Raw genomic sequence first — 18,372 nt, 5'->3', positions numbered from 1 at the left:
CCACCTTAGGTGTACGTGGCTGGCGCCTTAGCCGGTTGAGCTATAGGCTCCGAGCCTGTTACTCATTTTTGACAGTAAAATAGTTAGGGGTTTTTTTGGTCATATTTGTCATGTGGAATGTTAAGGAAAGAATGGTCAACCAAATATGTAGAAGAAAACTTTGGAGTTGCTTAGAGATAATGATATGTAAATTAAACCTCTGAAAGAAAGAAAAAAATTAATGCTTTATCAAAACTCATTTGTTCCACTGATTGCCTTGTTTATTAAGTGTGGTTCATTGCTAGTATAAGCTGTAGTATTCTGTTAGCATGGGACTATTTCATCATTGCTTTTGGTTAATAAGAGAAAAGTATGGAGATATGATTTGTTGGCAGCTTCAACCATTTTGTTGTAATGATTATGCAAAACATTGGCGATGACTGATTTTTCTTTTCTCTGTTTTTCAGGGCCGGCATGTTAAAACGGGTCAGTTGGCAGCCATCAAAGTTATGGATGTCACTGAGGTAAGGTTGGGTTACATGTGTTTTTAAAGAAATTGTTAGATAGAAATCGTTATTTAATAGAAGACAAAGATTCTTACCTCCCTCCTCTAATAATGATTGTAGAGTATTACTCTGTTTGGTAAATCTGATCATTTGAACAAATTGCCCTCCTGTGACTTTGTGAGTTCATAGGTGAAGCAGACTAGTTGGCTTAAATTGTTGCAGATAGTCTTCAAGTAACTAAGAGGCAGTAGCCTTTAGAGAGGCACACACACACACACACACACACACACACACACACGGATGTCATACTTGGCAACATAACAGACCATAATTGGAAACATCTTCTCTAATGGAAAAGAAAAAATTTGAAAAGGGATTGTGGGGGTCACATGAATAGAGAGATTGGGGGCGTGTAAAATGGGGAAAAGCTTCTCTAGGGTATTAGGCCACATTTGTGCCATTTCTTTTATTTTTAACATGGGGGAAGAAAACAGATCCAGCCAAGTTCCCAGAGGTTGGAAAACAGAAACATCTGCTAGAGTGCTGAGCAGATTGTTGGCAAAATTTAGTAGCAAAAAATTGTTCTTGAAATGGTCACAGGAGAATTTATTGTATAGCTTTAGATGGGAAAAAGGAGAACTTGACCCAGACCAAAAGCGTGTGTGTGTGTGTATGGATAAGTTCATATTTAAATTAGAAAAAATAGTCATCGAGTATGATAAACACATTTTTATTTTATCTGGAGCTTTACTTTGTTCTAACTTGCTTAATTATGAATGGGATTTTACATCATATTTCATAGATTCTAGAAAGAGTTAACTGGTCACCTTGGGGATTTGGGATAACTTAAAATTAAGCCATAATTTCTTCAAATCTGGGGCCTTTTGAGGGAAATAAAGGCTAACATGATGTCAGGTGTGTTATCCAGACAGCAAGAGAGATTTTAAGATTATTTTAAAGAGTAGTGGTGAGCAGTGAATTCTAGCTTACTGTAATTTAAATGCAGCAGTGGAGTTACTTATGAATTGTGCTCTCTGTGGATGGAATAATCAGCAGCACCTTCCTACCAAAGTCTCCATGCAGAAGGCTGGACATCTTGCCATTGCTGCATTGGGAGATAGTGTCGCTGGAGCACATGATCTTTGCACAGTTAGTAACACACTTCTTGATTTGTTGTCTGACAGACTTGTTGTCTGCCAAGGTACTTAGCCATTTAGGTACCATGTTAAATGTAATCTTGTGGAGTTTTGTGAACTGAGAGCTCAGTTTCTCTCCCTGTGGTGCATGCTCCCTCCCTGGACACAGCTGCTGTGGCCAACCAGGGCATGCTGCCTTTAGTCTCTCATGGAATCCTACTGGGCTTTGTCCTCTCTATACAGCAGTCCTTCACCTAAGCCTGGCTTTGATTATAAATATGCAACACATGATTACTGTAAAAAAAAATGGAGAGGGGTAAACCATAGGAGAATATAAAGAAAAAGTGAAATCCTTACGCCTTCATCACCTCACAATAGTTGTTGTTGGTGCTTTGTTAATGCTGTTTTTCATTCATGACTCTGAGGATAGCTGTAAAATACATGCCTATATGTATAATGCATGTTTTTATATTCCATTTTTGTTAATTTTATGAAAGGTATTTTCTTGCTTGAAAAAAATTAGGCAATGTTGGACAAATGCATGATAATTTAAAGGAGTACTTTCAGCACTCCTTTAAAAATAATTAATGCAAAACTCATATATTGAGGTTAAATGAAAACCAGATGGTGAGTCCATTAAAAAAATGCAAACCTAATCAACCATTTACTAGTAATGGTTCTGTGTGCTGTTTTCATGCAGTGACCTCTGCTGTAGTTTGGGGTATAGTCAGTACTCCCAGTGCAAGCACTGATTATGGGCAGAGGAACATGTGCAGCTGGCAGCCTGGAAAACACACCATCCCTACCTTCCATATCAAAGGCCTCAAGCTCTTACACAGTTCTGTAGGCATTGGCCTGTCTGGGATCCCGAGGCAAACAGGAATGGGCTCAGGAAAAGAAACTTTGCATCTGGTTTCAACTCCAGCAGGCAGGGCTGTTGGTGAGGTTCTCTTGATGAGAACAGGATTCTTTGTTCTCACTTTCATCTCAGGAGCAAAAAAGGTGCAAATGCTTGTAATTGGGAAAAATCACAGACTTGTCTTGATTCCTTTAGTGATTCAGGAGGTAGGCTACTAGTTACTCTTCAGCTCAGAATGCAAGAGGAGCAGCTGGTCTGGGAAGTTGGATGGTGAGGCTGCGTTTCTCCCTAAGCTGTTAACTGTTGGCAGCCTGAATGAATACAAGTCTGGAGCTGCTGCAGAGAATAAGAAGATATGGGGAAAGTGGGCCAGCTTCCCCTGCTGTACTTCGTTATTTGAATCTGGAAAACAAAACCAGCTAAGAATTCAGATTTCACTCCAGGGGTGAGGTGACTACAAAGCCAAGTGAGAGGTCTGGAAGGTAGGCATTTATTTGCAAGAGATGCAAAGATCTCTTTATTTTTTTGGACTTTAACAATATTAAGAATTGGCTATTTTTAGCATTTTGAAGCTCTCTTTTGAAGGGAAGCATATCTTTTATCTGTGATAGTTTTAGGCAGGATTTAAGGAACAGGTTCAGATATGTTCAAATTGGACAATACGAGGGCAGCCAATCTAGAAGGTATTTTTTGTTTTGTTTTAAAATAACTATAGATTGACAGGGATTTGCAGAAAAATGTATAAAATTTATAGGGCGGTCTCATGTTTTCCTCAGGATAAAATCTTACATTACTGTACTACAATGTCGTAACTGAAGCTCATACACAAAACAAGAAAGGCAAATGATCACTTTTGTAAGCTAAGTACTTGACCTGGACTCCAGTGTTGAATTCTAGTAAATTGGGCTATGCCATTACAGTCTGTCTACCTGTGTGACTTAGTGCCAAGGCAGACCATTAGGCACTATCAGTACAGTCCATGCAGCATAACTCAGATTTTTCCAGTTTAAGATGTACTTGTTTGTGTGTGGGGGGTGTGTGTGTGTGAGAGAGAGAGAGAGAGAGAGAATTTTGAGGGATACTTGAATTGATGGTTTGAATTCCTTTTTTTTTTTTAGAGACAGAGTCTCACTTTGTCACCCTTGGTAGTATGCCGTGGGGTCACAGCTCACAGAGCCTCCAGCTCTTGGGCTTAGATGATTCTCTTGCCTCAGACTCCTGAGTAGCTGGGACTGCAGGCCCAACCACAACGCCCAGCTATTTTTTTGTTGCAGTTTGGCCAGGGCCGGGTTTGAACCCGCCACCCTCAGTATGTGGGGCCGGCGCCCTACTCACTGAGCCACAGGTGCCACCTGATGGTTTGAATTCTTGATAGCCCCTTCATTTCAACCCTTGGGTCTTAATGTCAAACTTATATAAGAAACTATTACACATAAGGGATTGAGAGTTTGTTTCTTACAGTTTTGGGTTAATCCCATTTTGTTAACACTTTAGAAAGTAAAAAGATGAATTAGCTAGTGATTCTCAGCTTTGAGCCCATAAACTCAGGTAAGGTTTGTTTATTATAGAATTTTACTTTGCGTTTCAGTAATAACTGAACTTTTTCTTATGAAAATGTTTACATTTCCAGAACTATTGAAAGAATGAACACTTTCTATTCTTACAGTTAACAGTTAACATTTTGTTTGCACGTTATGTGTTGTTGAAGAAAGTAATCACAGGTACCACCATGACACTTCACCTGTAGTTGAGCATGCTTCTCTTAAAATAAAGATAATCTTCTCCATAATCATAATACCACTTAAGAACATTAATAATTCCAGAATTTCTCCCAGTGTTCAGTCTACATTCAATAAATCCTTGATTATGTCGAGAAAGTTTTTATAGCTTTATTTTGGAAACATAGTTCAGTTCAGGTTGGTGCATTATACTTGGGTATCATAACTCATTTTTAAGCTATAAAAATTTCCATTACCTCCTTGCATCCATTATTATTATTTTTTTAATTTAAAGAAATTGACTTTGGAAGTTTCTAGCCAATTATTTCATAAATAAACTATTCCACATTCTGGATTTATCTGATAGTTTCCTCATGTTACATTTGTTCCTCTCTGTATTTCTGTAAATTGGAAGTTAGGTTGAGAGGCTTGATTAGACACAGATTATTATTACTATTTTGCTAGAACACCTCGGTGGTGGTGTAAGGCACTTCATACTGTGTCACGTCAGAGGGCATATCAATGCTCCGTGAAGTATACATCACTAATAGCCTCTTGCTGTTAGTGAAGCCAAGTTGGATTGCTGAGAGGTGAGCCCCAGGTCTTCCACTGTAAAGGTGCATCACTGGCTTTGTGCTTCAGAGATAATCTTCAGGGGGAAACTTTGGCTCTATGTGAATATACTGTTCAATGACCGGTCAACTAATGGTTTTGGCATTTATTTGGTGATTCTTGCCTGGGTTAGTTGTTATTGCAAACTGATGATTCGAGATGATAGGCCACTTCAATGCCCACATTTGTGTTTGGTGTTGTTTTGGGCAAAATGAGGCTAAACATCTCTTGGGTTGATGCAAAAAGAACAAAGGCAAACTTAGTATGTGGTGTTTTATGGTAAACGGAGATGAAGTGGTGCTCAATGGAATGTTGTTTCACTGAAGTTCGTCACCGCAGAGTGGGAGAACTGCATCCAATCTAGTCTTCTGGCCCATCCAGAGGTCTTTCTAACTCTTGATCCTTTTTTCTGGGCAACTCTGGCATAGGATGCTATTAAAGCAGTGAATTCTCAAAATGTGGTTGTCCGACCAGCAGTTGCAGCAAGCACCAGAGAACTTGTTAGAAATGTGATGTCTTAGGTTCCAGCCCAGGTTATTGTATCAGAACTCTAGAATGCAGCCTGATGTGCCCTCAGGTTAGAAAACCCTTACCCTAATGGAACTTTAGTAGGAGAGGGGCCACTCTCTCCTATATGCAGGTAAAGAACTGCAGCTCAGGCACCGAGAAGTACCTTGCCAGGTAGACACTGCAAGGATTAGACCCCAGATTGAGTCCCAATTCACCGTACTTATAAAAGTGTTAACAATTTCGAACATCAGGTTCTAAGTAGGCAGTAGGTTTATTGAGTGAGCTGATTTGACCTGGATCTTAAAGGATAGATAGATCTTGACCAGTTTTTTTCTTTATGAAGTTTATTTTTAGCAGATCAGCCAGAATCGACTACCTTTTAGTCTTAAGACTAAAATGTGTGCGATTGGTAATTTTGGCATACTCTTCGGGGAATGGGAAGATGTTGGGCATGATGCTCGCTGAGGCACAGGGAGCCGTTGGCAGGTTGTATTGAGCACCCTGCAGTGTTCCTAGCACTGTGTTCTGTGGAGATGTGGGAGTACAAGCTATATACAAACCCAGCCTGTGCCTGTCCTGACTTCAGGTGGAAAGGCAGGAAGCCGCAAGGCAGCAGTAGCGGCACATGCTGCTTCAGCAGACAGGTGGCCTACTGAGCTAGGGCCACTGATGGGCGGGACACCTATTCTGCTCTTGTGAGTTCATGCTCTGGCAAGAGGGAGCAAAACCAGCATATTATAGTGACAGAGGAAGACCCTGTAACTCTACACAGTTTTACCACTTTTCAGTTAGAGGGGAGCACAATGTAATGAATGTGTTATCCTTGTCTAGACTGAAAATAAGAACAAAAGGAAGGGAGGGAGAGATCTCTGGGCTGTGTGATCTATTGTTCTATCCTATTATTCCTTAGAGGCCAGTTAAAGGCTGTGGCCCTTACAGCTTGGTACTGGCTTCTTCACTTTCAGGCAGCTGGTGGCACTTTCTCCCTGTCCTTCCATGGCTCTGAGGACTCACCACAGGATTGTTCAGGGCTGTGAGGGTGAGCCGTAAATCACCAATTTCTGGCAGTGTGTGTCCCTCCCCTCAGTATTCTTTCTTGCCTTCTGCTTTTTTAATCAACTACCTTCCTTATCTTAGCTGCTGAGAGAAACTGATGTGAGATGCTAAATTTCCTTATTTGGTATATTTTATACCTTAGATAACTTTACCTGATTTCAATGATCTTGATCTTAGATTTAAAATCCCCAGTTTGGATTGTTTTCCTTACTTAGTCTTCTATAGTTAGAGACAAGGCTACCCCTATTCTTTAAAAATTTAAAAAAAAAAAAGCAGTACAAGACAAGATCTTGAAGAAAAGCTCTTAAAATCAGAGTCACCTAAATTTTGATTTAATTAAAAAGTATGGAAATTCGGGCACTTGTAGTCCATGGTACTCCAGAGGCTGAGGCAAGAGGATCACTTGATCCCCTAGAGTTTGAGACTACAGTGAGTTATGACACCATGACACTCTACCAAGGGTGACAAAGTAAGACTCTATCTCAAAAAAAAAGTATAGAAATTTTGAGAATTAATAGTTCTACTGTATCCTCATATAATATAGCACTGTTTCCTAGCCTTCATTTCTTTCATTATTTCTTCTGTAATAAGCTTTTTAAGGCATTTCCCCTAATCACTCTCTATGAAATTTTAGCAGTACAGGTATACTATTTATCTGTCTATAACTGTATGTACCTGTTTATATACTGTACATATATCTTTATACTTCATACATAAAAGTAGTTAGTTTTTTTTCCCCTTGACCTTGAAGAACTACATTTCATACCTTTCAGGGCAATATCACCTCCATTGAGAAACAACACCTGGTATGGAATAATAACAAACATAGTGAAGTTTTATAAATAAGCCAGAATAATCTTTGTACTATTTCTGAAGTTTTCTTTTTTGAAAGATTATTAGAAATTGGAATTTATTTTAAGTGACAAAGAAAATAGCTTCTAGAATGTAGAGTGGAGGAAATCAACTAATTTTTTTTTTTAAAGACTGTACTTAAGATATATATTACATTGCATTAGATACCATACACTGCATCAGGTATACTACCAGCACTTAGTTTTTAATGCATACAATAGCCTTTGAGACAGATGTCACCATCCTGTCCATCTAGATGAAAGAACAACTCCTGGGATGTAAATCCAAGCTTTTTGGTTGTACATTTTGTTCCCCTTTCTCTTGAATCCTTCCTCCTCCTCTCCCCCACAGTAATAGTTAATTTAGGGTTAGGGTTGAACTGTTCAGCAGAGAGGCACCTGCTGGAGTGTTTTAAGAACATCTGTACTAGTGATGATGTTACAGTAAAATTTTTTGAAAGATTTGTTTTTTTGTTTGTTTTTATTTTTGCTTCGAGCAGGATAGAATTTGTTTCTCTTTTGGATTAATTCATTCCAACTTAGTGCAACTGGGATTTTATAAAATATGGAAATTCTTCCTTGTTATTCTTACTGTGTAATTAGTCAATAAACAGAGGAAGGAAGGTTAAGACTGGGTTGGCTTTATACTTTAGATGTTTTTTAAAAAAATAGGAAAAGATGTTTTAGTTTTTTTTATGTTGAAAAGACTTCGCTTTATTTACAGATAACAACAATTGGAGTTCTAGGAGGCACTTGACCTGTCCAGTGTCTCACAGCGCATCACCAGAATAGGGTCCCAGTCTTGTTTTCATTGTCCCACACCTCCCAGTTCACTGTGGGAGCATAATAGTGATATTCTGTCTTTGAGTTTAAAGTAGAGGAGTCTAACAAGGTGCAATGCTGTGTACGTAGTAGGTGCCTTTGTCAGTGAGCACTTTTCAGGCAGATTGAGTGCCCACAGTTTCTTAGTTTAATTCCACCACTGTATGAATCAAAGGCATTTTTTTCTAAGTAAAATAAATAGCTGAGTAAAAATAGGAAAAAAAAATCACCCCACAATTTTGATGAGTTAAATAGGGTGTTCTGTTTTTGGGTGATATGAATTCTTGTCACTTGGAGTGTCCAAAAAAATTATAATTACTGTAGTAGGAGACTCTTGAAGAAAAAATTTTTCATATCATTTTCATTTTTATAATCAAAACTATTAAAATTAATTATAAATTCTAACAATCAGAAATAAATAATAGTAAGACCTGCTCTTTCTTACTTTTCACTCTTAAATTTCATTCTTTTATGAAAGAAAATTATTAGTGATTAGCAAGAGTTGAGTACATTTCTGGGCTTTGTTTTTAGAATTGTCACTGAACTAATAAAAATGATTTAAACATTTCCTCCTCTTATGAATATAAATTTGAGGCTCTTCAGTACTTTTAAAGATGAAGGTACAGTTAGAAGCCTCACAGCAAATCGACCTCGCTATTTAATAGTCACGTCCTACCTTTTACCCTAAGACAGTATTACATCTTTTGTTAAACCAGGGCCTAGAATTAAACACAATAAGGCTTCAGTTGTTTCATCTGTGAAGTGGGATAATGATTCTTGTGTCACAGGCTTTTGTTAGAAGTAAAATTAACGTGAAGTAGCTAGCATGTTAATTTTTACATAGTAAATGTTGGTTCCTTATTCCCTTCTCTTCCTTGAAGATATAAAGTTATCACTTCTGCTGAAGACTTTGGTGCCTCCCAGATACCCTTCTACATCTCACTGTATGTGTGTGCGTTTCTGTACTAGATTATAAACTCTTTGGGGGGAATTAATTTTTAGGATTTTAGTGGCCCTTCCAGGCTTCTAACAGAGCCCTTCACTCACATGGATGGTGCTCAGCTTGTACTTGTTTTTTTCTAAAGAGTGCTCTGGGACTAAAGGCAGTTAAAAAGGAGAATTTCAAAAAGTACTTTGAGCAATGGCAAAAAGATATATAGTGTTCCTTTTTAAAGAGTAAAGACAGCCCTTCTTTTAGTGTTTAAGTGCCGGTATACTTTTTATTATGTTATTTACTATTGAAAAGGAATGTAGAAACATATCATATTTGTTCTTAATGAAAATATGATAGAATGTTAATTACTTTGGTCGGGTGAAATTTTGGTTTATTGGGACTAGAAATGGCAAATATAAACCATGATTTTTGTTTTTTATGCTATTCATGAAGTTGTACTAATTTATTCATTTAAACAATTACTGAGTACTTAATCTTTTAACAACATACTATTCCTGATTCTGGGGTAGAATAGAAAGATTAATAATTATGCTTTAGAAGGAACTATCTTGATCTCCTAGTAAAATAAAACTTGCTGTGAAAGGATGTTTTTGTTAATGAACATGAATCTTCAGGCAGATTGAGTGCCCATAGTTTCTTAGTTTAATTCCATCACTTTATGAATCAAAGACATTTTTTCCAAATAAAATAAATAGCTGAGTTAAAATATTTTAACTTTTTTTTTAAAATATGGATACTACCCTTTTATCATTCATCTCCCTTCCCCCCCACTATTTTTGTTGTTGTTGTTTTTTGAGACAGAGTCTGACTGTGTTGCTCTGAGTAGAATGCTGTGGCGTTGTAGCTCACAGCAACTTCAAACTCTTGGACTTGAGTAGTCCTTTTGCCTCAGCCTGCCGAGTAGCTGGGACTATGTGTGCATGCCACAATGCCTGGCTAGTTTTTCTATTTTTAGTAGAGGCAGGGTCTCACTCTTGTTCAGGTAGGGTCTTGCTCTGAGCTCAAGCAATCCACCTGCCTCAGCCTCCCAGAGTGCCAGGATTACAGGGGTGAGCCACTGTGCCTGACTTCCCCACTGTCTTTTTAAAAAACGTTCCTTCAGCTTTGGGCTATAAATGAAAAGTTTTGTTTTTCATCTTGATACCTCCCTTTTTTGTTTCCACTACCAATAAATTTATGGAAAAGAATATTGTGTTGGAGGTCTCTAAGTTTTGGTGTTTCACTAGGAGAACTCACAGGACTCACTGTAAAGATGTACTTTCAGCTGGAATTTATAGTATAACAAAAGGTTAAAAGCAAAATCAGCAAGCAACAGGTACATGAGCTGAAGTATGGAATTCCCAGAGACCTATCCTAGTGGAGTCACACAGGACACAAAAGGTTACAAAGCAAAATCAGCAAGGAACAGGTGCATGAGATGAAGTATGGAATTCCCAGAGACCTATCCTAGTGGAGTCACACAGGACACACTTAATTCCTCCGGCAGTGGGTCATAACAGTACACTTGAAACTCTCTAGAGATTCAACACCCTGAATTTTTGTTTGGAGCTTAACACATAAGCATCCTCTGCCTGAGACGTACCCAAAATTTCAGACTCCTGGGAGGAAAGTTGGTGTTTAGCATAAATCGTATTGTTTGTACAAGCAGTCTAAGCCCAGTGAGCCACTCTGATTTGTTCTGGGAGTGGTGGAAACCCTCCCCAAATCAAAATCCTAGCCTAGAGCAGCCTTACCAGCAGGGCTTTGAGGGATAGTTTCAAATCCCTCTTTTGAAGGCTGCATTCACATACTGCCCTTGTCTTCAGCACCTCCGCTTGGATGTCTGATAGCCCCAAACTCAGCATGTCTCATGTGAGTTCCTGTTCTTCCCCCAGAAGCCATTCCTCTTACATCCTTCCCTGTTTCAATTGGTGGCAACTGTGCTCTTCTTAATGGTCAGGCCAGAAAAGCTTTGGAGTCCTTTGTGTCTGCTTGCTTTCTATCTTGTACTGCTCAGCTTGCCTGTCAGGAAACCCCATTGGTATTGCCTTCAAACAATGTCTGGTGTGTGTCAAAGTAATCTTGGCAGGCAGTGGACAGTAGGTGAGAGTGAATTGGCAAATCAGTAACTGCCCAATCTAGATTATAGGTACAGGAATTTGTTAAAACTATTTGCTTTAATTCCTAACAAGTTTTAATGAGTTTCATGTCTCCTCAGAGTCAGTGAGTCTGTAAGCACGTAACTCACAAGTGAATCTCTACTTCTTTCTCACCACCACCGTCACTTCTGCCACCCTGGTTTCAGTTGCCACTCTGTCACGCAGATTTCTGCTGTAGCCTCTCAGAGTGGTTCTCAACCTTCCTAATGCCGCAGCCCTTTAGTACAGTTCCTGTGGGTCACAACACACTGAGAACCGCTGCATATCTTCCCGTTTCCACCTTGTTCACCAGCTACTTCTCCCCATAGCAGTTGAATAATCCTTGTGAAACAAGTGAGAATAGAATCTCTAATTAGCTACTAGCTTAGTTCAGAGCAAATCTCTCGTTCTTACATTGGCTGACAATGCTCCACTTGCTTGACCTCCCAACCCATTCCTTCCTTGACCTCCTGTAGCACACAAGCCTATTCACTGTTCCTCCAAACTGCTAGCCTACTTCTGCCAGAAGACACTTGTTACCTGTTCCCTCTGCCTGGAATTCCACTGCCTTACAGCTGCGTGGCTCACTCCCTCACGATCTTCTTGCCTTGAAATAGTGAATAGCAGGTTCCTACTCCTAAAGCCCTTACCCAGTTCTCTGTTTCCTTTATCCATATCAAGGTATATAACTTGCTCACTTATTATACTTAATGGGCATGCCTCTACCATCATACCACTAACTCCCTCTTCCCCAAGAATATAAGCTCTGTGATGACAGGGATCTTTGTTAGTTTTTTCAGTGATGTATCATCCTAAGTGCCAGTTCACTGCCTGGGATATAATAGGCATTTAACAAACACTGCTGAACAAATTTTTATTATAATGTTATTTCTGGCTTTTTTCATTTAAATTATGTTTGTGAGGTCCATCCTTTTGGGTGCATATAGAGGTAGTTTGTTTATTCTCATTGGTTTGAGTCTTCTGTGGTATCTGTGCCGAAAGGCATATTGGAAATCTATGAGGATATCCCTTTTCTTTTTATATAAGAAATACTCAGAGCTCAGAAAAGTTACATATGCTTGGTTGATACTTTGTGTGTGCTTTTGTTCACGAAACTATTTGACAATTAAACTTTTTGGTTGTTTTGTAATTTGTTTATGGTGAGATACTCTTTGACATATGGTAATTTGATGAGGCTGTAGGTTTAAAAGAAAATGTTTCAAATACCCTTTGCTCATTCCCTTGAAACGCTTTACCTTCTAAAATGGTAGCACCTCTTAAGAGGACTGATCTCCATAACACCTTCCCTTTTTCTTTTCTGAATTTAATTTCAGTAACTACTTTTCTTTTAAAATTCTCTTCATGGGACTTGAATATAAATTCATAGCCTGAACTAAACTGTCCACGTGATAAATTGCTTGTTTTATTAGTCTATCAGTGTCCCCTGAAAGTTTATGGTAGGGATCGTAAAAGTTGACTGTGAAATTATTTATACAATAAAAACATTAATTGTTTAATTGGAGAAACTGAACATGCCCCCCACCTCCATCATCATACCCTAAGAGAAGAAATCTCTAGTGAGAAATCTTATTTTCTAAATATTCTGATTTTTGTATTTGCTTGATAGAGAGTTGACTTCAGTGGGATTGATCTGGAACAAGATTAGGGAGCGAGCTAGTTGATAAGCTGAGTATTTAGCATCCATATCTGCAATAATGTGGGGGTGCTGTTAATCCCTAAATGGCCTGTCTCCCCAAGGGCAAGAACCCCTGTGCTCTGTGAAAGCTGTGCTCTGGCGAATGAGCAGACCCTGAGAGAGCAGCCTCTCTGCCCGGTGACATCTGTGCCATCGGTCAGACTCTTTGTCTGGATTTTAACTTCGCACACCGACAGGGAACCTAGATTATATTAATATTTTGACTGTAATTCTACCCGAAAGCGTTAATTGTTCACTTTTATAAGTCTGCAATTGTCCCTTTAAACTGTGGGCATTATATTATGTAATTCAGTATGTGTTAGGGGTTTTAAATGCTCTTCAGAATTAGAACAGTCTTTGAATTTGTAGTTAAAACCATGATGAGATAAGAGAAAGTTGTCTCTGACTTCTGTCTCTAGCACGTGCTGGTGCTAATTGGTCTGCAGCTCTGCCACAGAGTGCAGTTCCCGACTTGGTGGAAAACTGCCTCTAAAACTGGACTGCTCTGTTATCTGATGGCTGTCCTGGTGTTCTTGGGGCTCTGAAGTCCCCAAGGTATCGAGGGGGCTTCTCTTCAAGTGCAGGAACCTTGGGATAGTTCTCTTTTACCTTCGCTTCTTTTGTTTCTAGACATTCTCAGACACTTTCCTCTGTCCATAGTGAAGACACCTGTGCTGTGCAAAGCACAAAACTATTTTTCAGTTTAAATGCACTTCTTCCCTTTTAATTTTTATGAGGGAAGAGAAATGAGTCACAAACATTCTGTTGAAGGGAAATCTAGTCAGTTGCTTGAAAGAGCACAGCCCTTTCAGTGCTCTGACTAGGAAGAAAGAAATAACCGTATGATTTAAAAGAAGAGCTGCTGCTTTGACAGTATTTATTTAAGGAAATGCTGCTGGAAAATCCCAATTTCTGCTATGTTCCTCACCATCTCTAGTCAGATCTGACGTATGTTGAAGTTACATTTTGATTTGGCACACGGCATGTTCAATGATGGGTTCATACTTAGTACAAGACAGGGAGAAGAAACCTTTGGACACAGAGCAGGTGACGGCTCCTTCTGTTTTGTATATCCTGGTGTTATTTTCTGTGAATGTGGTCAGGTAGAGTTGTTTTTTTGTTGGGCTTTTTTTTTTTTTTTGGTGGGCTCGGGGTGGGCTAAAGCCATAGGAAGAAAAATGTGATGCATGTGTCCCGTATGCACTATTTTGTTTTTGTTTTGCAAGAAGAGTTGAACTAGTTTTGATAAGAAGAGTAAATAGTGGAAAACAAACAAAAAAAGACACCTGTGCTGTAGCAGCATAAAGAAGCTGGTTCTCAGGGGCAGCCATGTTTGCTTGCCTTTATCTGTATGGGTGCTGAGGTTAGGAGCTGTCTTTGTATATACAGCCCTCGCTTGTGGTTTCAGTTTTAACCTGTTCATTGAAGTAGTATAGTATGCATGCAGAAAAGTATATAAACTATAAACTCAATAAATTTCCAAAAACCTAGTAAACTCCTCCAACATACCAGCACCAGGATCAAGAAACAGAACATTGCCAGGAGTGCTCTGGTGCGCCCCTTGCAGTCATTAACTACTCCCCACATGGGCAGCCACTGTCTTGACATATGTCACCAAAGATTACTTTGCCTCTGTACGAATATAGAACCATATCGTACCCTTTATTTCTGGCGTAAATTATGTTTGTGAGGTCTCTCCTTTTGGCTGCACAGAGAGACAGTTCATTTTTTCTCATTGCTTTGAGAATTCTGTGGTAGCCCACTAACTTCCAAGAGAATACACTGTGCTGTTAGATGTACGACTGGTCATGGAGCAGATGGTAAACTGAACTGCTGCAGAGAAGAAGGGCATTTGCCCACTGTAGGAACAACTTTGATGGATAAGAGATGCTGAGGTGATTATAGGAAAATTTCCATTTCTTTATTTTTTGTAGTTTGGGCATGTTTAAACATCTTCTTTTCTGATTTAATTTTATCACTTTATAACTACAAGAGTGGGGAGAAAGAATAGGTAAGGTAGCTAACATTTGATGACTAGAAGTAAAGTATTACTTGGGAACTTCTTCCAGAACATGCTGCCATCTCTGTTGCCTTACAGAGGTTTTTCTACTGTAAAGGTCTTCAGTGCTCTCTGGGATTCTTGCTGGGGCTGCGTCTCCCCGCTGTTTCCCTCTTAGCCTATTTGTGGAGGCTGGTTAGCTTTTCTGTTGATCCTGCTGTGCTTAGAGCATGTCCTCCCGTTTTTCTCTTAAGAGGTGGTAAAGGTTTAAGGAGGAATAAAGATCATGAGAGAGAACCACACAAATAAAATTCCAAGCCATCACGCCTTCTTACTCCGCCCTGCTCCCCTCTCTCCACGTTGTCCCTTACAGATGGACCAGTGAGAAATCTCCTAGGTTCCTCTTATTCTTGTTTCTAATGAGAAGGAAGTTATAAAGTCTTTTGTGTGACATTTAGTTGTATCTCAGAAAGCAGCAGTAATGATAGTAAGCTTGAGAGAACATGTAGTTATTTGGTATTTTCTAACGATGAATCACCTTCCCGTGAGAGCCCTTAGTGGTCATTTTTTGTGTGTGTGAATGAGTGAGGGAAGGTGTTTATACAAGAAAAGAGTGAACACTTCCTTTCTAGCTGTTTCCCTTTTGATGTGCCCAGTGAACTCAGCAACATTGAGTTTCCTTTCACTTTTGTTCACTTACTGAACGTGCTGGATTCCCCCCCTAAGGCTAGAACCAAAGAAGACTTTGATTATTTGTTCTTTCTTAAGTTGTATGAAAAGAAAAAGAAAATGGTCTATTTGGAAAGTGACTATACAGATGTTTTTGTTCAGAAAGGAAGAAAATACTATTGAGATAGAAGAGATTAGAATTGGGAACTAGGGGATAAAGCCGCAGCACCTCCCTGGTCTGGTTGGACCTGATTGTTGTGTGTGATCTGGTGTGTGTGGCCGTGCAGGGTGGTGTGGACACACAGCTCCTGCAGCCTCTTATTCCTCATACCTTCTTGTAACCCGGCATGGCACTCCATTTCTATGGTTTGAGTAGCTGACTAACAGCATGTCTTGCTGTATTTGGGAAAGTGCCTTAATCATGCCATTCCCATGGTGGGTTGGGGGGAGGTTTGGATAACTGTCATTTCCATCTAGCAGTCTGGAGAGGCACAGATAAGTAGGAGGTAGCGTGTGACCAAGGGCACTTCTTCACAGTGAAGTACAGCAGTGTGAGAGAACTTTCTTCAGGGCAGGTCTGCTGCCTGACTAGTGACCACCAGTTCTAGCTGCTTGTGTTTTTTCCTTAGTGTATTTTTATTTTCTCCGTTAGGAGGAAGGGGCCTGTTGTTCCTTATTTTGCTTGTCGAACTGGTGTTAACTGAAAATGAGGGCTATGTGGCCGAGGGGCTTATACGTGGGTCACTATGAAAGTTTTGAGACAGGCTGTGTTTTGGACCATTATTTCACTCTAAGAAACACAGTCAGCAGCATCCTTTCAGGTTCACCTGTGCAGGTTTGAACTCGCTTGGCTTATCATTGTTGCTGGGAGGGCTTCCTTTGTTTCCGTCAGCATGGATTTTACCTTTCTTGATTTTTGTGTATCTCGAGACTTTTGTAATGACCCACATACAGAGGAATTTCTGGCTTTGTGCAGGTGCAGGGACCCTGCCTCTTTCTTCCAGTGCCAGAGCCCGTGGATGTGGCCTACTCCTGGCTTTAATACAGCAGAATTCATGAAGCATGCTGCTTCAGGTGGGGTTATCCTCGATGGCCAGTATTTTCTTAACTGCTCTCTTTATGCTAACTTACTTAGGCCTTTTGGGCCATTGAATGTTATTGTTTAGGTCTGCTTCTCAGGTTGGTAAGAAAATTAAAATTTATCCCCCACCCCCCAATTTAGTATACTACTAAATTATAGTTTAATAAAGCTCTTGGAACAGAAAGTTTAAATGACTTCTGGAATAGTGTTTTTGTTTTCCATAAAATATGGATATTCTAGAGAGAAGAGTAAAAAGATGGAAAAAACCTCATAATTTTCTGTCACCTTGCCATAACTACCATTAACACATTAACATATATTCATTCCTGTATTTTCATGAGTAGAGGGTATATGTGTTAATATCTAGAATTATAGTAGAACCTCCATAGTTGACCAGCACCCTCATCGACCGTTTCCTTAAGTTGACCTAATTTTCATAGATTGTACATGTACCACATGCGTAGATCAGTACAGCAGGCCTAATTCCTTACGTTGACTACCTCTATATGTTGACCACTTCAATACAGTCAAAGTAATTCACTTATCTAGAAAAGTGATATTTTTCACTTATCTAGAAAAATCAGAAATGGAAAAAATTTCTTTCCTTACATTATTCCCCCCTGCCCTAGGACTTTTTGGTGTGTTTCCAGTCTTTTATGGAGTCAGGTTATTTCTTACGGCTTCCAGTCACTCAGAGAACTTATAATTGAACATGTGCTTATCTATATGACTTCATTTAGTTTAAAAACTAGTTTGTATTCTAGAAGGTTTTATTCTAAATGATTTAGAAGATGATTTCATTAACCTTGTTTAATTTCAGAATGTATTTCATGTAAGTTTTTCACCACTTGGTAGTACAGTTCTACCTTTGAGCTTGTGAATAGTATGTATGTACTCTGTATTTGTGGAGTGATTGCTGCTGTTCATACATCTTGGGCAGTGTGTCTTTTAGATTATACGCTACTGAGGAACAAGCCAGTTCAAGTAACTTCATAATGCCACTTTTTATTGTTTTTCTAGTCAGCTTACAAGAGCTTGAAAGGTGGGCACTAATGTACATTTGATGATTTAATCAATATTTTCATGATAGGTGCTCCTTAAGTAACAACATATTTGTCATTGTCTTTACTGTTTTGAGTTATTTGCGTATAGATAAAACTGAAATTGGGGAAAGGAAGCAGTATATAATTGACAAAAGGCCTGATGATTGTTGGATGTTTGTGTACTACTACCAGTATTTGAAACCTGTTCATAGATTCTGCACATTTCTTCTAATACTTGACTCAAAATTTCCATCAATTGCTTAGTTAAGGTGTTTGAGCCCCAGTTTTTCTTTATATGTTATCTTCAGCATCTGTTGCTTCATTTGGTTGGAAGGAAGATAGATAGACGGCTGCCTAGCCTGTCTCTGTGTTGGACTGTGGGATAGTATCTAGGATCAGTGGCCACAGCTGTGGGATTTCTGTGTGTGCTTGGCTGCTCCTACCTCAAAATGCTTGGTCTAAGAATGTAGTTTTCTTCTTCTGCAACTGCATGTAAATTATTTGGTGCAAAATGGATAAATGCCAAGTATACTTACTTTATATAGAAGATAGAAATGATTAAAAAGTCCAGGATGATTTTCTGTGCAGACTTGAAGATTTCAGTGAATTGGAAGTGTCATCGTTGTATTATGTCCATACTTGTATCACTTCGTCTTGTACTGGGGCATGCATATACCCTGGATATGCTGATTTTTTTCACTCTTTTTTTTTTTTTTATTAAATGATAACTATGTACATTAATGCAATTCTGGGGTACAGTGTG

General features: G+C 39.1%; 1 protein-coding gene across 34 annotated transcripts in view; it reads left to right on the top strand.

Annotated features, from left to right (window-relative positions):
• Window positions 1-18,372, top strand: part of MAP4K4 (mitogen-activated protein kinase kinase kinase kinase 4) — a 184,485-nt gene that overhangs the window by 79,695 nt on the left and 86,418 nt on the right. For all 34 annotated transcript variants that reach the window (XM_023515827.1, XM_023515820.1, XM_023515821.1 and 31 more), the window contains exon 3: window positions 447-503. In XM_023515827.1, the coding sequence (XP_023371595.1) occupies window positions 447-503 (57 nt within the window). The remainder of the gene's footprint in view (window positions 1-446; window positions 504-18,372) is intronic.

Source organism: Otolemur garnettii, unplaced genomic scaffold (genome assembly GCF_000181295.1).
Source record: "Otolemur garnettii isolate 467f Iridium unplaced genomic scaffold, OtoGar3 scaffold00079, whole genome shotgun sequence".
Classification (NCBI taxonomy): Eukaryota; Metazoa; Chordata; class Mammalia; order Primates; family Galagidae; genus Otolemur; species Otolemur garnettii.
The sequence above is the reverse complement of the archived record's forward strand: the minus strand, read 5'-3'. Positions and strand labels throughout refer to the sequence as shown.